The following is a 22,903-nucleotide window of genomic DNA, read 5'->3' as shown; positions in this document are numbered from 1 at the left end:
CCTTTGCTGCTATAACAGCCTCCACTCTTCTGGGAAGGCTTTCCACTAAATGTTGGAACATTGCTGTGGGGGCTTTCCTCCATTCAGCCACAAGAGAATTAGTGAGGTCGGGCACTGATGTTGGGCGATTAGGCCTGGCTCACAGTCTGCGTTCCAATTAATCCCAAAGGTGTTCGATGGGGCTCTGTGCATGCCAATCCTTCCACACCGATCTCAAAAACCCATTTCTGTATGGACCTCACTTTGTGCAAGGGGGCATTGTCATGCTGAAACAGGAAAGGACCTTCCCCAAACTGTTGCCACAAAGTTGGAAGCACAGAATCATCTAGAATGTTATTGTATGCTGTAGCGTTAAGATTTCCCTTCGCTGGAACTAAAGGGGCTTAGCCCGAACCACGAAAAACAGCCCCAGACCACTATTCCTCCTCCCTCAAACTTCAGCTGGAACTATGCATTCGGGCAGGTAGTGTTTTTCTAGCATCTGACAAATCCAGATTCGTCAGATGGTGAAGCGTGATTCAGCCACTGCTCCAGAGTCTAAATGGCGGTGAGCTTTACACCACTCCAGCCAACCCTTGGCATTGGTGAACTTAGGCTTGTGTGCGGCTGTTTGGTCATTTAAACCCATTTCATAACGCTCCCGAGGAACAGTTATTGGGCTGACGTTGCTTCCAGAGGTAGTTTGGAACTTGGTAGTGAGTGTTGTAACGATTTTTACACGCTACGTGCTTCAGCAGTAGGCTGTCTTGTTCTGTGAGCTTGTGTGGCCTACCACTTCGCGGCTGAGCCGTTGTTTCTCCTAGACATTTCTATTTCACAATAACAGCACTTACAGTTGACCAGGGCAGCTCTAGAAGGGCAGAAATTTTACGAACTGACTTGTTAGAAAGGTGGCATCCTATGACGGTGCCACATTGAAAGTCACTGAGCTCTTCAATAAGGCCATTCTACTGCCAATCTTTGTCTATGGAGATTGCATGTCTGTGTGCTCAATTTTATATACAGTTGAAGTCAGCAGTTTACATACACCTTAGCCAAATACATTTAAACTCAGTTTTTCACAATTCCTGACATTTAATCCTGGTAAAACTTCCCAGTTTTAGTTCAGTTAGGATCAACACTTTATTTTAAGAATGTGAAATGTCAGAATAATAGTATAGAGAATGATTTATTTCAGCTTTTATTTCTTTAATCACATTCCCAGTGGGACTCAATTAGTAGTTGGTAGCATTGCCTATAAATTGTTTAACCTGGGTCAAACGTTTCAGGTAGCCTTCCACAATAATTTGGGTGAATTTTTGCCCATTCCTCTTGACAGAGCTGGTGTAACTGAGTCAGGTTTGTAGGCCTCCTTGCTCGCACACACTTTTTCAGTTCTGCCAACACAATTCTATAGGATTGAGGGCTTTGTGATGGCCACTCCAATACCTTGACTTTGTTGTCCTTAAGCCATTTTGCCACAACTTTGAAAGTATGCTTGGGGTCATTGTCCATTTGGAAGACCCATTTGCGACCAAGCTTTAACTTCCTGACTGATGTCTTGAGATGTTGCTTCAATATATGCACATCATTTTCCTTCCTCATGATGCCATCTGTTTTGTGAAGTGCACCAGTCCCTCCTGCAGCAAAGCACCCCCACAGCATGATGCTGCCACCCCCGTGCTTCACGGTTGGGATGGTGTTCTTCAGCTTGCAAGACCTCCCTTTTTCCTCCAAACATAACGATGGTCATTATGGCCAAACAGTTCTATTTTTGTTTCATCACACCAGAGGACATTTCTCCAAAAAGTACGATCTTTGTCCCCATGTGCAGTTGCAAACCAGAGTCTGGCTTTTTTATGGCGGTTTTGGAGCAGTGGCTTCTTCCTTGCTAAGCGGCCTTTCAGGTTATGTCGATATAGGACTCGTTTTACTGTGGATATAGATACTTTTGTAACTGTTTCCTCCAGCATCTTCAAAAAGTCCTTTGCTGTTGTTCTGGGATTGATTTGCACTTTTCGCACCAAAGTACGTTCATCTCTAGGAGACAGAACGCGTCTCCTTCCTGAGCGGTATGACAGCTGCGTGGTCCCATGGTGTTTATACTTGCGTACTATTGTTTGTACAGATGAACGTGGTACCTTCAGGCGTTTGCTCCCAAGGATGAACCAGACTTGTGGAGGTCTACAATTATTTTTCTGAGGTCTTGGCTGATTTCTTTTGATTTTCTCATGATGTCAAACAAAGAGGCACCGAGTTTGAAGGTAGGCCTTGAAATACATCCACAGGTACACCTCCAATTGACTCAAATTATGTCAATTAGCCTATCAGAAGCTTCTAAAGCCATGACATCGTTTTCTGGAATTTTCCAAGCTGTTTAAAGGCACAGTCAACTTAATGTATGTAAAATAATCTGTCTGTAAACAATTGTTGGAAAAATTACTTGTGTCTTGCACAAAGTAGATGTTCTAACCGACTTGCCAAAACTATAGTTTGTTAACAAGTTTTAATGACTCCAACCTAAGTGTATGTAAACTTCCAACTTAAACTGTACCTGTCAGCAATGGGTGTGGCTGAAATAGCCGAATCCACAAATTTCAAGGGGTGTCCACATACTTTTATATATAATTTAGTATATATATGGGTATTGCCAGTGTTATAACCATATTATGACATGGTTATGACCATGTCGTAACGTGCTATGACACTGGTTGTCAAGTGTTACCCAGACAACTATTCGGCTATGCCAAGAATCTTTGCCCATCTCGATATTTTCATAATCCCATGGTAGCATGCACAAACCACCCGTTTAAATTTAGTTCAAAAACATGGCCACAAAAGAAAACTAATACTAACGACATTAAACATACACATGAAATGCAATGGGGGATGCAGATTCAACAAGGGTTTGAGGGGTTGGCTTTCTAGATGCCTCTTCAAACAGATGCTGCCATCTTACATGCTATAAATTGGTGCTTCACTCCCATTCTGGCTCAATATGGGATATCACCGTGAGTCATTGCTTGCACGGGTTCCTCCGCTTGTATGATGAACAGTTAATAAACTTAAATTCACCTTGCATCTCGGGGAGTGCTATAGCCAGGAGAAACACAGTGAGCCTTTGAAAGAAGCTGGTGAGATGACACTTCTATTTGAGCCTGGAGGGCAAGCAAAGCCTCTCTCACTGGGTTGTGCTATGTTGAGAAAACTACACATCTGAGGCAGAAATTAAGCATTCCTATGTATACTTCGCACTCCCTTTGTTCCGATTGGGCTCCCTCCAACATCTGCCTATACTGTAATTGGCTCCCCAGTCGTTGCAGGCAGTGGGGGCAAAGGGGATCCGGTGGGATGCAGACTTAAACAGGAAGATTGCACCCAGCACAGAGTTAAGTCTATGGCTGCAAGCTAAAGGAGAGTGGACATGAAAGGTCCAGGATGAGCCAAAGCAGGGAGAAAAATATTAATCTCTCAGGATGTCTGGTGATGACCTAACATTTGAGGTACCTAGCACAAGTAGCATACAGGGGTAGGTTGATTAGCCTAAATACACTGCCACAGGAGACACTTTGAATCACCATCCAGTCAAACATAAAATGAAGAGAAATTAGGACAGAGATGTGCATGCAGTATGGAAAGTAAAGTTATGAGAATGAGAATGAGAGGGCTCCAACTAGAGCTGAGATTATAAACCGAAAATTGAAGAGACCAATTATCGATGACATTTTACTGATATCGATAAGTAGCCTTTACTAAAAGGCGTGTGAAGTTTGAAGTCTGCTAATATGGGCTATTGCTAACGGGACAATTGATAGCCACAACATTTAAAGTAGTAGAAGGGTAATATAAAAATGTTACCATATTGTTCAATTTATCATCATTGTGATAATTCAGTCAATTTATCGTCATATGGATTTTTGTCCATATCGCTCAGCTCTAGCTCCAACACTAGGTTTCCTCTGTGGTCAACAGAGACATTTTCCATTCCCAAACATACATGCGCTGGGAGCAAATGCACCCTAACATTCTAAATAGATGAGCTGCTACTGCAGCTTGTGATCGCATTGTGTGTTTTACGCTGTTTACTAAAACCAAAGTTCCTCCTCACGGAAACTGTTAAAGTAAAGTTGCAAATAATAATTTAACTCGCCCCGTTATAAAAATTGTTATGTGCGTTCTCACAGCACTAGTGCATTGCAAGAGTAAAATGACACCTTCAGACTCCTATTTAGATAGCCAACAGGGCTAAATGCTAACGATTATTTCACACCTTATCAAGGCTGCAAAGTTGAGGTACAACAAATGTGTTATTTCCAGAGAAAACATATCAGACAATCTCATTCGGCACACACTACACCTTCTCAAACCAACTGAGCATAAAAGGATGTGATCATACAGGTAAACTCAGGCTAGCACAGTAGACAAACATGACAACCTAGTTCCAGTTACCCCAAATCCATATTTTACTGTTAGCTAGCTACAGTTTAAAGTAAAACCAAAAATGTACCACTTTTAATTAACTTGAACTCTTATGTGTTTGCAGACTTACGCTACACCCACATAGAACACGGATGAAATCGTATACGAATGTATCAATTGTCCGTTTTTGTCCATCAAAAGTTAAATTCAAGTCAACGATTTTCTGACATTTCCATTACATTTGAGTAATTTAGCAGACACTCTTATCCAGAGCGACTTACAGTTTGTGAGTGCATACAATTATTTATTTTTCATACTGGTCCCCCGTGGGAAACGAACCCACAACCCTGGCGTTGCAAACGCCATGCTCTACCAACTGAGCTACACGGGACAAGCTGCATACACCACAAGAGGACATATTGTGCGTTTCTTTAGGAACAATTATCTATTTTGTCCATCACCCGTCAATTAATGGCTCCCATTGAAAAACAATTGGCTCAATCCATAGTTTTCTGAACATAGCCTATATTCCCTCCTAAATCCACCAAAGATCTACCACCTGAAAACAAGTCCCCAACTGTCTGCTAAAGCTGCACCAGGTGAGTTAACTTAATATTGAAAAAGACCAGAGATGCAGAATCAGGGGTTTGCAGTGCCTCTAGGCCTTTCACACTAGATTGGTTTCAAATCGTTTGGTCCCTTTAGTTTGAAACACTTAAATTAAGATTTCTTCATTTACCCGGTTTAGTATGTAGCCTACTGAGCACGTTTGTGTTCAATCACCCAAGCAGGGTGTGTGGAACAGTGTTGCACGGTATACCAAAACCACAGTACTTTCGATAATAGAACATGAATAGCGCAAGAGTACTGTGTTTGCACTCACTGGGTGTCTGGGCAGCATCACCATTTATGCTGCACAGAAGTTAACACACTTGAATAATGCAACACAGCAAGTAGAAATGTTGAAACTTAATTAATTACTGTTCGCAAAACAAAATGTCCATTACAGGCTACAAGACTTTACAAAGCAATATGATACCAGTAGCTTCCAGCTTTGTAAGCTACCTTTCCTTGCTAGCTTACAGCTGAAGCTACCGTCAATTCACTACTGTAGTACACAAACCATAACGCAGATTATTGTGGATTTCAAAGCTGATTGTCAGCCAAAACTTTATTCATTCACTTAGCCTCCCCTGCTTCACGTCTCTCCCTGTCAAGATCATCTTTGCTCGAGCCTCCAACAGCGTTGCCAAAAAAATTTCATGGAATGTAGCTGTGGGATTCTCCATTTGTCGCTAGACAACGTCATAACGTTAATTTGCACATTAAATCAAATTTCCAACTAAAACTAAAATATGCTTATGCTGTCCCTCAGTCAACGAAAAATTATCCAAAGCAAAACTAAACGATGTTAGGACAAAAAGGAACAGATGTAAATATACTGAACTAAAATCAAACGCAACACGCAACAATTTCAACGATTACTGAGTTACAGTTCATAAGGAAATTGAAATAAATAAATTAGGTCCTAATCAATGGATTTCACATGACTGGGAATACAGATATGCATCTGTTAGTCACAGATACTTTTTTTTTTTTGTAGCAGCGTGGATCAGAAAACCAGTCAGTATCTGGCGTGACCACCATTTGCCTCATGCAGTGAGACATCTCATTTCCATAGAGTTGATTAAGCTATTGATCGTGGCCTGTGGAATGTTGTCCAACTCCTCTCCAATGGCTGTGCGGAGATGCTTGATATTGGCAGGAACTGGAAGACGCTGTTGTATACGTAGATCCAGAGCTTCCCAAACATGCTCAATCGGTGACATGTCTGGCGAGTATGCAGACCCTGGAAGAACTGCGACATTTTCAGCTTCCAGTAAAATGTTCAGATCCTTGCGACATGGAGCCATGCATTATCATGCTGAAACATGGCAGCGGATTATTGGCACGACAATGGGCCTCAGGATCTCGTCACGGTATCTCTGTGCATGCTCACACTCCTATTGAATACATCTCGATTACTATTGAATCAAGATGTAGGCCTAGGTTACATCTTGATTTACCCAGTTCATCAATAGACTGGAGATGTACCATTCAAATAAATGATTAACATTATGTTATGTAGTTAGACTGGTAAAAAACAGTAAATTGACTGTATGATTAATGAATAGTATATTTTTTTTATCGAACATTTCAAATGTATTGACATTGAACTCAAAAGATCAAGTGCCATTCTGTGACTTTTGCTAATACCCCTTATTTTTTGCGTGGTATAATTTTGTAATCTTTTTTGGTATCGAGTGTTGTGAAACTATAACTGGTATTGAATTCAAAATTCTGGTATCGTGACAACACTAGTGGAAAACTTATTCCCAGGTTGTTCACACTAGCCTGAACAATCCATGCCCGTCTCACTTGGCTGTCAGATTAACAACTCAGATATATTCCAGACAATTTTCAGTAATAATCTGTCCATCAAAATGTTTTATAAAATTGAGATGTATTTTCACACAATACCCCAGAATGTCAAAGTGGACATTTTTACTAATTAATTCAAAATGAAAAGCTGAAATGTCTCGAGTCAAAAAGTATTCAACCCCTTTGTTATGGCAAGCCTAAATACACTGCTCAAAAAAATAAAGGGAACACTAAAATAACACATCCTAGATCTGAATGAATAAAATAATCTTATTAAATACTTTATTCTTTATATAGTTGAATGTGCTGACAACAAAATCACAAAAATTATCAATGGAAATCAAATTTATCAACCCATGGAGGTCTGGATTAGGAGTCACCCTCAAAATTAAAAGTGGAAAACCACACTACAGGCTGATCCAACTTTGATGTAATGTCCTTAAAACAAGTCAAAATTAGGCTCAGTAGTGTGTGTGGCCTCCACGTGCCTGTATGACCTCCCTACAACACCTGGGCATGCTCCTGATGAGGTGGCGGATGGTCTCCTGAGGGATCTCCTCCCAGACCTGGACTAAAGCATCCGCCAACTTCTGGACAGTCTGTGGTGCAACGTGGCTTTGGTGGATGGAGCGAGATATGATGTCCCAGATGTGCTCAATTGGATTCAGGTCTGGGGAACGGGCGGTCCATAGCATCAATGCCTTCCTCTTGCAGGAACTGCTGACAAACTCCAGCCACATGAGGTCTAGCATTGTCTTGCATTAGGAGGAACCCAGGGCCAACCGCACCAGCATATGGTCTCACAAGGGGTCTGAGGAGCTCATCTCGGTAGCTAATGGCAGTCAGGCTACCTCTGGCGAGCACATGGAGGGCTGTGCGGCCCCCCAAAGAAATGCCACCCCACACCATGACTGACCCACCGCCAAACCGGTCATGCTGGAGGATGTTGCAGGCAGCAGAACGTTCTCCACGGCGTCTCCAGACTCTGTCACGTGTGCTCAGTGTGAACCTGCTTTCATCTGTGAAGAGCACAGGGCGCCAGTGGCGAATTTGCCAATCTTGGTGTTCTCTGGCAAATGCCAAATGTCCTGCACCACGTCGGGCCGTCATACCACCCTCATGGAGTCTGTTTCTGACCGTTTGAGCAGACACATGCACATTTGTGGCCTGCTGGAGGTCATTTTGCAGGGCTCTGGCAGTGCTCCTCCTGCTCCTCCTTGCACAAAGGCGGAGGTAGCAGTCCTGCTGCTGGGTTGTTGCCCTCCTACGGCCTCCTCCACGTCTCCTGATGTACTGGCCTGTCTCCTTGTAGCGCCTCCATGCTCTGGACACTACGCTGACAGACACAGCAAACCTTATTGCCACAGCTCGCATTGATGTGCCATCCTGGATGAGCTGCACTACCTGAGCCACTTGTGTGGGTTGTAGACTCCGTCTCATGCTACCACTAGAGTGAAAGCACCGCCAGCATTCAAAAGTGACCAAAACATCAGCCAGGAAGCATAGGAACTGAGAAGTGGTCTGTGGTGACCACCTGCAAAACCAGTCCTTTATTGGGGGTGTCTTGCTAATTGCCTATAATTTCCACCTGTTGTCTATTCCATTTGCACAACAGCAATCAGTGTTGCTTCCTAAGTGGACAGTTTGATTTCACAGAAGTGTGATTGACTAAGAGTTACATTGTGTTGTTTAAGTGTTCCCTTAATTTTTTTGAGCAGTGTATGTTCAGGACTAAAGATGTGCTTAACAAGTAACATAGTAAGTACATGGACTCTGTGTGCAATAATGGTGTTTAACATGATTTTTGAAAGACTACCTCATCTCTGTATCCCACACATACAATTATCTGTAAGGTAGATGGGTACAAATAAAAAAAAGCAGACACTGAATATCCCTTTGAGCATGGTGAAGTTATTAATTACACTTTGGATGGTGTATCACTACACCCAGTCACTACAAAGATACAGGCGTCCTGCCTAACTCAATTGCCGGAGAGGAATTCACTTTTTGCCCTGAATACAAGGTGTTATTAGATTTGCCCCAAACATACAACACATTACAGATTACCACTCCTCCATATTTTCAAGCATAGTGGTGGCTGCATAATGTTATGGGTATGCTTATTATCATTAAGGACTGGGGATTTTTTCAGGACAAAAAAAAAACAACGGAATGGAGCTAAGCACAGGCAAAATCCTAGTGGAAAACCTGGTTCAGCTTATAGCAGGACAAAACGTAAAACACAAGGCCAAATCTACACAGGAATTGCTTACCAAGAATACAGTGAATGTTCTTGAGTGGCCGAGTTACAGGTTTGACTTAAATCTGCTTGAAAATCTATGGCAAGAATTTAAAATGGTTGTTTAGCAATGATCAGAAAACAATTTGACAGAGCTTGAAGAATTTTGAAAATAATAATGGGCAAATATTGTACAATCCAGGTGTGCAAAGCTCTTAGAGGCTTACCCAGAAAGACTGTACAGAAAGCTGTAATCACTGCCAAAGGTGACTAACATGTATTGACTAAAGGGTGTGAATACTTATGCAATTGTGATCTCTGTACTTAATTTAATACATTTGCAAAAATGTCAAAAAACATGCTTTCACTTTGTCATTATAGGGTATCAATTTTGAATTCAGGCTGTAACAATCAAATGTGGAATAAGTCAAGGGGTATGAATACTTTCTGAAGGCACTGTATTTGTTAAGACACCTGCAAAGAGTACCAAGCGAATGAGAGTTTGAAAAATTTATGCACTCACTAAGTCGCTCTGGATAAGAGCGTCTGCTAAATGACTAAAATGTAAATGTATGAAAGGAAAACTCCACAGTAAATCAAATGTTGATTTTTCATCCTAGTCTATCATGCATTAATCTGTTTCATATGCATCTCTTGTGGAAGAAAAGTAATAATCCAGATGTCATCCCATCTGACAGTAAATAGCACAGCCAGTTTACCTGCAAATGCATCACTTCTTTTTCAAATGGAACAAGCAGAAAATGACAAAGTATACAGTACAGTAATTTCACAGGTTGTTGGCCTTGCTGCGTATTGTGTATACTTATCGCAAGTGGCTTTTTTCAGGGAAGATGGGAATCCCTCATTGGATACTGAACACAATGTAGTACCGGGCAGGTATGGACATGGATTCATTAGGCAAAAAATATTCAAGCCATTACTTGGAGTTACTAAAAAGCATGCATATAGCATAACAGTAGACAGGCTTTCTTATGAAAGCTGGTCAGCTATACATAAGCATTGTAAAATATTCAACACTTAATATTTCAGAAGGGAGAGGTGGTTGTATGCAAATTATTTACAGGTATTTAATGAAGAATGACTAACCTGGGAATAAAGCAATATCATTAAAAATCATCCATGACTACAAAAATACATGGAGTCAATTCAAGTGGTTTCCCTTGTCAGTGGGGGAAACAGTCTTATTCCCTTCAGCGTCTACCAAATTGGGATAAGGCATCGCACTACATTGAGCCGCAGTGAACGCTTCAGTGCATAAGCAAATTAAACGGATGCAATTGTCACTATGGCTACCGATTCACTATCAAGTCTAGGGCCCTATAAAATCTGCACAGGAATGCCCGTCTATATGTGTGTGCGGTGCACATGTACACTATTCAGTATATACAAAAGTATGTGGACACCCCTTCAAATGAGTGGATTCGGCTATTTCAGCCACACCCATTGCTGACAGGTGTATAAAATCAACACACAGCCATGCAATCTCCATAGACAAACATTGGAAGTAGAATGGCCTTAACAGCTGTGACTTTCAAAGTGGCACTGTTACAGGATGCCACCTTTCCAACAAGTCAGTTCACCAAATTTCTGCCCTGCTAGAGCTGCCCCGGTCAACTGTAAGTGCTGTTATTGTGAAGTGGAAACATCTAGGAGCAACAACAGCTCAGCTGCGAAGTGGTAGGCCACACAAGTTCAAAAAACAGGACCGCCGAGTTCTGAAGTGCGTAGCACGTAAAAATTGTCTGTCCTCGGTTGCATCACTCACTGCATCACTCACTACCGAGTTCCAAACTGCCACTGGAAGCAACGTCAGAAATGTTCGTCGGGAGCTTCATGAAATGGTTTTCCATGGCCGAGCAGCCACAAGCCTAAGATCACCATGCGCAATGCCAAGCATCGGCTGGAGTGGTGTAAAGCTTGCAGACATTGGACTATGGAGCAGTGGAAATGCGTTCTCTGGAGCAATGAATCACGCTTCACCATCTGGCAGTACGACGGACGAATCTGGGTTTGGCGGATGCCAGGAGAACGTTACCTGCCCGAATGCATAGTGCCAACTGTAAAGTTCGGTGGAGGCGGAATAATGGTCTGGACCTGTTTTTCATGGTTCGGGCTAGGCCCCTTAGTTCCAGTGAAGGGAAATCATAACGCTACAGCATGCAATGACATTCTAGACGATTCTGTGCTTCCAACTCTGTGGCAACAGTTTGGGGAAGGCCATTTCCTGTTTCAGCATGACAATGCCTTCGTGCACAAATCGAGGTCCATACAGAAATGGTTTGTCAAGATCTGTGTGGAAGAACTTGACTGGCCTGCACAGAGCCCTGACCTCAACCCCATCGAACACCTTTGGGATGAATTGGAACGCCGACTGTGAGCCAGGCCTAATCGCTCAATATCAGTGCCCGACCTCACGAATGAGCTTGTGGCTGAATGGAAGCAAGTCCCCACAGCAATGTTCCAACATCTAGTGGTAAGCCTTCCCAGAAGAGTGTAGGCAGTTACAGCAGCAGAGGGGGGACCAACTCCATATTAATGGCCATGATTTTGGAATGAGATGTTCGACAAACAGGTGTCCACATACTTTTGGTCATGTAGTGAATGCCTACACTTTGTGTAGCCATTATCGATCATTTCTTAAACATTTTTAGTCATTTAGTAGACGCTCCTATCCAGAGCGACTTACAGTTAGTGAGTGCATACATTTGATAATGATAACTACCAAGTAGCCTACCTGGCAGAATTACATGATTATTTGTATCAATCCAGTGGCCATTTGTTTACCAAACTCTGCAATCACATGAGCGCTACAGAAACATCACTAACCAAACTGTCTCTTGCTGGTGCACATTTGCCTTAAAGGGCAACTACAACCAAAAATGCAAATGTCTTCAATTTTTCCCAGACCTCAAAAGTTGTCTCCCGATGTGGTTTAAGCATTGTTGAGGATTTAGAACATCTGATGTTTGAAAACAAAGAGCGAAAAAATTGAAGAACTAAACTGATAAAATTGAATACGGGGGAAAAAACTGAATTAAGCAAAACATTTCATGCATTTTATAGGGCTCTACAAGTTCCTGGGAGTGTGAGTTATGACGAGCATATACATACCAATTTTCTTGGGATGAAACATTGAATTTGACATTACTGCTATTAGAAACACGTTGGATAACAGATTCACTACATGGAACAGATAGTCAACCCCACAAAAATAAAAAAGGAAGTTTGTTCTGAAGTGTCTGTCCTATATCTGATATATACAGTGAGGGAAAAAAGTATTTGATCCCCTGCTGATTGTGTACGTTTGCCCACTGACAAAGAAATGATCAGTCTATAATTTTAATGGTAGGTTTATTTGAACAGTGAGAGACAGAATAACAACAACAAAAATCCAGAAAAACGTATGTAACAAATGTTATAAATTGATTTGCATTTTAAATGAGGGAAATAAGTATTTGACCCCCTCTCAATCAGAAAGATTTCTGGCTCCCAGGTGTCTTTTATACAGGTAACGAGCTGAGATTAGGAGCACACTCTTAAAGGGAGAACACTCTTGCAGAACACCCTCGGCCTGGGGCTCCATGCAAGATCTCACCTCGTGGAGTTGCAATGATCATGAGAACGGTGAGGAATCAGCCCAGAACTACACGGGAGGATCTTGTCAATGATCTCAAGGCAGCTGGGACCATAGTCACCAAGAAAACAATTGGTAACACACTACGCCGTGAAGGACTGAAATCCTGCAGCGCCCGCAAGGTTCCCCTGCTCAAGAAAGCACATATACAGGGCCGTCTGAAGTTTGTCAATGAACATCTGAATGATTCAGAGGAGAACTGGGTGAAAGTGTTGTGGTCAGATGAGACCAAAATCGAGCTCTTTGGCATCAACTCAACTCGCCGTGTTTGGAGGAGGAGGAATGCTGCCTATGACCCCAAGAACACCATCCCCACCGTCAAACATGGAGGTGGAAACATTATGCTTTGGGGGTGTGTTTCTGCTAAGGGGACAGGACAACTTCACCGCATCAAAGCGACGATGGACGGGGCCATGTACTGTCAAATCTTGGGTGAGAACCTCCTTCCCTCAGCCAGGGCATTGAAAATGGGTCGTGGATGAGTATTCCAGCATGACAATGACCCAAAACACACGGCCAAGGCAACAAAGGAGTGGCTCAAGAAGAAGCCCATTAAGGTCCTGGAGTGGCCTAGCCAGTCTCCAGACCTTAATCCCATACAAAATCTGTGAAGGGAGCTGAAGGTTCGAGTTGCCAAACGTCAGCCTCGAAACCTTAATGACTTGGAGAAGATCTACAAAGAGGACTGGAACAAAATCCATCCTGAGATGTGTGCAAACCTGGTGGCCAACTACAAGAAATGTCTGATCTCTGTGATTGCCACCAAGTACTAAGTCATGTTTTGCAGAGGGATCAAATACTTATTTCCCTCATTAAAATGCAAATCAATTCATAACATTTTTGACATGCGTTCTTCTGGATTTTTTTGTTGTTATTCTGTCTCTCACTGTTCAAATAAATATACCATTACATGTATAGACTGATCATGTCTTTGTCAGTGGGCAAACGTACAAAATCAGCAGGGGATCAAATACTTTTTTCCCCTTCACTGTGAGTGTGTATAGTGCCCTCAAAGCTCATCACTAAGCTAAGGATCCTGAGACTAAACACCTCCTCTGCAACTGGATCCTGGACTTCCTGACGGGCCGCCCCCAGGTGGTAAGGGTAGGTAACAACACATCTGCCACACTGATCCTCAACACGTGCGTGCTCAGTCCCCTCCGGTACTCCCTGTTCACCCATGACTGCATGGCCAGGCACGACTCCAACACCATCATTAAGTTTGCCGACGACACAACAGTGGTAGGCCTGATCACCGACAACGATGAGACAGCCTATAGGGAGGAGGTCAGAGACCTGGCCGTGTGGTGCCAGGATAACACCCTCTCCCTCAATGCGACCAAGACAAAGGAGATGATTGTGGACTACAGGAAGAAAAAAAGAGGACAGAGCACGCCCCCATTCTCATCGACGGGGCTGTAGTGGAACAGGATGAGAGCTTCAAGTTCCTTGGTGTCCACATCACCAACAAACTATCATGGTCCAAACACACCAAGACAGTCGTGAAGAGGGCACGACAAAGCCTATTCCCCCTCAGGAGACTGAAAAGATTTGGCATGGGTCCTCAGATCCTCAAAAAGTTCTACAGCTGCACTATCGAGAGCATCCTGACTGGTTGCATCAACGCCTGGTATGGCAACTGCTCGGCCTCCGACTGCAAGGCACTACAGAGGGTAGTGCGTACGGCCCAGTACATCACTGGGTCCAAGCTTCCTGCCATCCAGGACCTCTATACCAGGTGGTGTCAGAGGAAGGCCCTCAAAATTGTCAAAGACTCCAGCCACCCTAGTCATAGACTGTTCTCTCTGCTACCGCACGGCAAGTGGTACCGGAGTGCCAAGTCTAGGTCCAAAAGACTTCTCAACAGCTTCTACCCCAAGCCATAAGACTCCTGAACAGCTAATCATGGCTACCCGGACTATTTGCACTGCCCCCCCCCCCACCCCCACCCCATCTTTTTATGCTGCTGCTACTCATTTATGCATAGTCACTTTAACTCTACCCACATGTACATATTACGTCAACTAAAATATATAAATAATATATAATATAATAATAATATAATATAATATAATAATATATATAATAATAATTCCACCTCCATGTCAACTAGCCGGTACCCCCCTGTATATATAGCCTCCCTACTGTTATTTTATTTTACTTCTGCTTTTTTCTTCAACACTTTGTTGTTTTATTTTCCTTTTTTATAAAAAAATAAATGCATTGTTGGTTAAGGGCTGTAAGTAAGCATTTCACTATAATGTCTACGCCTGTTGTATTCGGCGCATGTGGCAAATAAAATTTGATTTGATCCCGACAAAGTTATTGTGCTGATGTTGCTTCCAGAGGCAGTTTGGAACTCTGTAGTGAGTGTCACAAACGAGGACAGACTTTTTCCGCCCTACACGCTTCAGCACTTGGCGATCCCGTTCTGTGAGCTTGTGTGGCCTACCACTTCGCGGCTGAGCCGTTGTTGCACCTAGACATTTCCACTTCACAATAACAGACCGGGGCAGCTCTAGCAGGGCATAAATTTGACAAACTGACTTGTTGGAAAGGTGGCATCCTATGACAGTGCCACGTTGAAAGTCACTGAGCTCTGCAGTACAGGCCATTCTACTGCGAGTGTTTTGTCTATGGAGATTGCATGGCTGTGTACTCAATTGTATACACCTGTCAGCAGCGGGTGTCGCTGAAATAGCCAAATCCACTCATTTGAAGGGGATGCCCACATACTTTTGGCCATATAGTGTACTTCCATTAATTTTTTTAAACTGGTAACAGGGGACCTTCAGATGGAGAACACCATCGTGTTCGTGAGAGTCACCGCTTTCCACAGAGGGATCATAATAGTGTGTAGCCCAAACCGTTCGGACGCTACAGACAGAAGTTGGTAGAAGAGGCTGTACCAACTTTAGACGAGTCTTGTGGGGGTCGTAGAGCAAAACGGAGAACACCATTGTGTTCGTGAGAGTTGCATGTTTGTAGGCCAAACCGTTCGGACGCTATATATGTTTTCGTGAGACCACCGATTTTCGGGATGTCTCATGGTCTGACAAGTACTACTCTAGCGCTGCCACCTTCCACTGCAGATGCGGAAGGGCGATATATCGGCAGATGCGGTGGATTGAGACGCAGCCCATGCAAAAAAACATTTCTACCTTAGCCAGATTGATGGGGATCGTTTTATTATGTTAATTAGATTTCCGAGGGGCCACGGAAATTCTAGGCTAAGGGTTTAAGATACTCAAAGGGTTTACGCTCTTTTGGCATTGCTCGTTTGCTTGTGGCATGGTGGTTGACATGAGCAAGCCGTATTTAAAAGAACAGATTAAACCAGTAATATTTAACAATTCAATCAGAACTCAGAGTAAGTCAATCTGACTTGCTGCTGGGAACGTTTCATAATGTGTTTCACTTCGAGATGCCATCTATACTGAACAAAAATATAAACGCAACACGTACAACGATATTACGGAGTTACAGTTCATATAACGAAATCGGTCAATTGAAAGAAATGCATTAGGCCCTAATCTATGGATTTCACATGACTGGGCAGGGGCGCCGCCATGGGTTTGCCTGGGAGGATATAGGCCCACCCACGTGGGAGCCAGGCCCAGCCAATCAAGAATATGTTTTTCCCCCACAAAAGGGCTTTATTACAGACAAAAATACTCCTCAGTTTCATCAGCTGTCCGGGTGGCTGGTCTCAGACGATCCCGCAGGTGAAGAAGCCGAATGTGGAGGTCCTGGGCTGGCGTATTAACACGTGGTCTGCGGTTTTGAGGCCACATTTTCTAAAATGACTTATGTTAGAGGAATTAACATTAAATTATCTGGCAACATCTCTGGTGGACATTCCTGCAGTCAGCATGACAATTTCACGCTTCCTCAAAACTTTAGACATCTGTGGCATTGTGTTGTTTGACACACCTTCACATTTTAGAGTGGCCTTTTATTTTCCCCAGCACAAGGTGCACCTGTGTAATGATTATGCTGTTTAATCAGCTTCTTGATATGCCACACCTGTCAAGTGAATGGATTCTCTCAGTGAGAGCCTTTTTCACCTCACTAAATATAATCTTAAAAAGCAAGAACCATGATTTAAATTGGGGGAAAAAATATATAAAAAAACACACTGGAGATCAAAGGCATCAGGCTAAGAAACAAAAATATGAATGCAATAGAGACAAATGCCTATGAGATCCACCCATAAACCACCACGTCTGTGGTCTCAACTGATATGCAAAAAAACACCCAAAAAACATGCAATTTCTTGGCACAACTTTACAAAATGACTAAAATTACTTCTGTCAACAATTCAATGGCATCTGCATACCTTACCTGTTATTTTGTCTCGAACTAATTTACAGGACTCGATTTCCCCGATGCTCCCAAACAAACTCTTGAGCTCTTCTTGGGTCATGTTCTGAGGCAAGTAGTTGACTATCAAGTTAGTTTTACTGTCCTCTATGTTCCCTGACTCTACCGGAGAGGAGCAGTTGTTTGAGATTGTTGAGGGACCATTGCTTGTGTTGTTGCAAGTGGGCCCATTGGACAGCTGTGTTTCCATGGCAGCAATAACCTGCTAAAGAGATAGAAAAGTCAAGTCAGGACCACATGCTAATACATCAAACATGAAGCAGACCAAAATTGGATAGTTAAAAAGGATGCTCTTCACAATTAACTGAAGCCATTCCATGACACCATTTTATCAAGATTACAGTCTCTCGCTTTTGGGAAGAGTAAGGTCAGACTGACCTGAAACATAAAATTCTCAACAGAATTAAATGAAATGAACACCAACTATGTGTAGCCTATTAGTGTGAGAAAAACTATTATAAAGGATATTGAACAATATGCTAGTTATCATTGAGTATTATAGATTATTACCATTAGGCCTAATTATACAATACCTTTGAGAATACAGCCCTCCCAGACCAGTGAATTGCAACATACATTATATAATTACACTTCTCCTGAGACTATAGCTGAGGTGAAATAAACTTTCAGGCTGCTTTTAGCAAAATAATTTCTCCCTTCATTCTCACAGGGATGGGACCATGAAAAAAGACCCAAAGCATGACAAGCTTCAGTTCAGTTGGCCCGGTCCAGAATTTTTTTTATACTAGCCTATCCTCTCAAATATGAGTCGGAGGTGAGCAGACTACCTTTGAATAGGTGTGCAATTTTGAGATGTGTTAAGTCTGCACTGTCATGCAAAAGAAAGGGACACCAACATGGTTACTGCTCCTGCAGGCAGTTGTCCTTTCCTCTTAAGAGGATAATGAGAAAATAAACTACCGTATTTTCCGCACTATAAGGCGCACCGGATTATAAGGCGCACCTTCAATGAATGGCCTATTTTAGAACTGTTTTCATATATAGGGCGCACCGGATTATAAAGCGGATAGAATAGAAGATACTGAAGTCAAACGTTTGACTGGGGTTGCGTTATGCATCCACTAGATGGAGGTGTGCTAAAGGGAATGTCAACAAAACAGTCAGATAAAGTCAAACTTTATTAAGCGTTCTGACAACTCCGTTCACTCCCATGGTAACGTTGCTCAAACGTTAATGTGCATATTAACAATATCTCCCAGCCTTGCTCACTCTTCTCCCAAACGTGGAGTGGAACTTTTCCCTGATTCAGTAAACACGTAGTAAAAGAAACAGTCTGATACCACTAAATCAAACGTTAGTGCATAACTCAACATTGTTCAGTTACGTATAACACGTAAAGCTTTCCCCGTCCACGAATCCCTCGAATTCTTCTTCTTCAGTGTCCGAATTGAACGGAAACTTTGTTTAGTCTTCCTTACTTGGCGCAGGTCATCTTCTTGCTTCCTCCACTTCCGTACCATTGATTAATTAATGTTGAATTCTCTCGCTGCTGCTCTATTCCCATATTCTACTGCGTGACCGACAGCCTTGAGCTTGAACTCTGCGTCGTAAGCGTGTCTCTTGAAAGGTGCCATTTTGGGGTCTTTATACACACACAAGTGGTGTGGGACTGTGAGTAACCACAGTACCGGTGTTTACTGACTACGGTAGCCGTAATGCTGCAAGTGGTGCGGCTTTGTAGTTTACCAGTCGTACTGAAACATTTCATTATTATTCAATTGTTTTTATTGGTTTTTCATACTGAAACATTTTGACAGAGCGCCTTGAGCGCCGTGTACAACCAGTATGGATCAACAAATTAACCAATTGATCCATATAAGGCGCTCCGGATTATAAGGCGCACTGTCGTTTTTTGAGAAAATTAAAGGCTTTTAAGTGCGCCTTATAGTGCGGAAAATACGGTATTAAATTTAATTGCTGATGTCAAGATGGCAGAAAACAAACACTGATCAACTAAAGTGAGAAGATGCACTGCTCTGTTGCATTTATATAAAGATCTTTCAAAGGCAAACTGGGTGAAATCCAGTAGGCCTACTCCACAGTGGCATCATTCAAGTGTTGTGAAGACAAAGATTTAAGAATGAAACTAGGCTAGGCAACAACCGTGGGAATTCTGGCACTACAAAACAAAGGCATAAGGGGATAGGCTCTGTAAATGTATCCTACAAAGCTACAATTTGATGCATCTCCCAACAAGTATGAAGATATCCTTACTCAAACATGTCCAGTCAGAGGCAGCACAATTCATCAGTTTCATTCAAGAACTAACTGAATAGTCATTCATTTAGGCTAGATAAAAGTTAAGTGCTAAGAGGTGCTATACTACATACAAATTGCATGCATTCAGACAGTTATAATCAAAGTGGCAATACACCGTTTTAGACCATACCAATGCAGACAGACTACTTGGAGTATTTCGTACCCAAAATGAAAAAAAATCACAGTAAATTAGCCTAATATTGAACAGAAAGACTGTTCTGGCAAATAAAAGATTTAAACGCATCCAAAGTTGGTGAGACCTAGTCATTGGTATGGCCTGAGACAATGAGCATTATTGGCCAAATGAATTCAATTAAAATTGCCACCGACCCCAGTCCAAGGCTCTGCCGCCCACGAACCACTTCTAAGCAGAGAAGCCACATCACACAGTCTGACTGCCATGTTAGTTTGGCGTTGCCGTCTGCAAATGTGGACACAGAAAGTACTGTATGTTAGATTCACAGGAACAAAAGCAACAGTCAGTGACGATCACATGTCATAGTTAGAGGAGAGGGGGAGATGGGGGATGGGGGGGGGATTCTTTCTTGGCACTGGCTGTCTCTGCAGATTGGCTTCACCCAGAGAGGCAGTGACAAAAAGGCAATTTCCCATAATAAGTACTCTTTAGCAAGGAGCAAAAATGAGACTGAGGAAATATCTGTAGGAGTTTGAGAGTCAAGAAAGAAATCTTGCCACAAAAACAGGAACATGCATGAGTAATGACAATTAGTTGAATGGATGGGATGCTTCACAGTAAGATGTACTGATATCGGACAGTGCAAATCAATAGCCCTGCACAGTACAGCTTACATCTGCTTTTATTACGCTGACACACATTCACTAACCGTGTTCAAGTAGCTCACAAAGTACAAAAATCACCCAATCTGTGGTCATTCAATTACATTTTCAAGCAATTAGGTTATCTTTCGGGTCTTTCTAACCCTAAGGTTACAACCAAAAGAAGATGAGTATATCCAAGCTTGCTACAGTATATCAAATCACTTATAATAGAAAGTGGATAAGCTACATTTCACCTGCTACTGGTAAACAATGCCACATTCAAAAAGTCTGAGCAAGTGCTCAGTTCTACCCCAACAAAGCAGGCCAGGTCTCCCGTTGGAGATAATTGTAAAAAAATAAATGCTGTCAGCAAATGGAAATATTTTACCATAATCGTATTTTCTTTTTAAGCCATCATCACCTGCCATAGCTTGGTCTTCTGACTGCAGTTAATTAACGGAAAGATTCACCCATTTTGAATGTTACAGTATATCGTATTTGTGCATATCTGACAAGGTTACAGTGAGGGAAAAAAGTATTTGATCCCCTGCTGATTTTGTACGTTTGCCCACTGACAAAAAAATTATCAGTCTATCATTTTAATGGTAGGTTTATTTGAACATAGAGAGACAGAATAACAACAAAAAAATCCAGAAAAACGCATGTCAAAAATGTTATAAACTGATTTGCATTTTAATGAGGGAAATAAGTATTTGACCCCTCTACAAAACATGACTTAGTACTTGGTGACAAAACCCTTGTTGGCAATCACAGAGGTCAGACGTTTCTTGTAGTTGGCCACCAGGTTTGCACACATCTCAGGAGGGATTTTGTCCCACTCCTCTTTGCAGATCTTCTCCAAGTCATTAAGGTTTCGAGGCTGACGTTTGGCAACTCGAACCTTCAGCTCCCTACACAAATTTTCTATGGGATTAAGGTCTGGAGACTGGCTAGGCCACTCCAGGACCTTAATGTGCCACTTCTTGAGGCACTCCTTTGTTGCCTTGGCCATGTGTTTTGGGTCATTGTCATGCTGGAATACCCATCCACAACCCATTTTCAATGCCCTGGCTGAGGGAAGGAGGATCTAACCCAAGAATAGACGGTACATGGCCCAGTCCATCGTCCCTTTGATGCGGTGAAGATGTCCTGTCCCCTTAGCAGAAAAACACCCCCAAAGCATAATGTTTCCACCTCCATGTTTGACGGTGGGGATGGTGTTCTTGGGGTCATAGGCAGCATTCCTCCTCCTCCAAACACGGCCAGTTGAGTTGATGCCAAAGAGCTCCATTTTGGTCTCATCTGACCACAACACTTTCACCCAGTTCTCCTCTGAATCATTCAGATGTTCATTGGCAAACTTCAGATGGGCATGTATATTATTATTATTATTATTATTATTATATGTGATTTCTTGAGCAGGGGGACCTTGCGGGCGCTGCAGGATTTCAGTCCTTCATGGCGTAGTGTGTTACCAATTGTTTTCTTGGTGACTATGGTCCCAGCTGCCTTGAGATCATTGACAAGATCCTCCCGTGTAGTTCTGGGCTGATTCCTCACCGTTCTCATGATCATTGAACTCCACGAGGTGAGATCTTGCATGGAGCCCAAGTCCGAGGGAGATTTACAGTTATTTTGTGTTTCTTCCATTTGTGAATAATCACACCAACTGTTGTCACCTTCTCACCAAGCTGCTTGGTGATGGTCTTGTAGCCCATTCCAGCCTTGTGTAGGTCTACAATCTTGTCCCTGACATCCTTGGAGAGCTCTTTGGTCTTGGCCATGGTGGAGAGTTTGGAATCTGATTGATTGATTGCTTCTGTGACATGTCTTTTATACAGGTAACAAGCTGCGATTAGGAGCACTCCCTTTAAGAGTGTGCTCCTAATCTCAGCTCATTACCTGTATAAAAGACACCTGGGAGCCAGAAATCTTTCTGATTGAGAGGGGGTCAAATACTTATTTCCCTCATTAAAATGCAAATCAATGTATAATATTTTTGACATGCGTTTTTCTGGATTTTTGTTGTTGTTATTCTGTCTCTCACTGTTCAAATAAACCTACCATTAAAATTATAGACTGATCATTTCTTTGTCAGTGGGCAAACTCAGCAGGGGATCAAATACTTTTTCCCCCTCACTGTATACGGTTATATTTGACTCAATGCCATTGTGTAGAGTAAAAGGTGGTGCATGGTCAATACATTTATGGTGACACGGCCTCTGCAGAAGTCAGGGCATTCATACTTCTTGTGCATTGTGGAGCAGCGCAGAGCTGTTGTTAAGGAAGTGAGCTTGAGTTTATACAGGAACTCCCGCCCCACCTTCTGTCAACCAATCATGTCAATGCGGAGCTATACAGAGCCCTCCGCATTGTTACAAAATTTGGGAGGCGCACAGCGATGCGGTACGGAGATCAATTTGGCCTCTGCATGCCTCCGGAGGCAATTGCGTCACATCTTCCATACGGAGCCTCTGACTACATTACCGGATCAAGCATAAATTGGCTCTTAGGCATTGTTAGCAGAATAGATGGATGCAGTTCAATGCATGATTAATATAATTGACCAATACATTTCTTGGTAGTCCAAAAAATATTGCTATCAGGTTGTAAATCACAGCTGTCCTGGTACACAGCTGTTTCCACGGGGGACCAGCATAAAAAAAATAAAAAAAATATGTATGCACTCTAACTGTAATGTATGCACTCTAACTGTAAGTCGCTCTGGATAAGAGTGTCAGCTAAAT

General features: G+C 42.5%; 1 protein-coding gene across 6 annotated transcripts in view; it reads right to left on the bottom strand.

Annotated features, from left to right (window-relative positions):
* The window catches only part of LOC311113061 (ELAV-like protein 2), a gene marked incomplete at both ends in the record, with an annotated part of 38,934 nt that extends 19,141 nt beyond the window's left edge, over positions 1–19,793 (bottom strand). For 3 of the 6 annotated variants that reach the window (XM_084156195.1, XM_084156198.1, XM_084156199.1), the window contains 2 exons: positions 17,058–17,301; positions 19,707–19,778. In XM_084156195.1, the coding sequence (XP_084012321.1) occupies positions 17,058–17,301; positions 19,707–19,778 (316 nt within the window). Of the gene's footprint in view, positions 1–17,057; positions 17,302–19,706 lie in introns of all 6 variants that reach the window. The other 3 variants (XM_084156196.1, XM_084156197.1, XM_084156200.1) reach the window with 2 other exon arrangements.
* Between the last annotated feature and the right edge of the window lie 3,110 nt (positions 19,794–22,903).

This window comes from Coregonus lavaretus, assembly GCF_964263955.1.
Source record: "Coregonus lavaretus genome assembly, chromosome: 39".
NCBI classification, from domain to species: domain Eukaryota; kingdom Metazoa; phylum Chordata; class Actinopteri; order Salmoniformes; family Salmonidae; genus Coregonus; species Coregonus lavaretus.
This window is presented reverse-complemented; position numbering and strand designations above follow the sequence as displayed.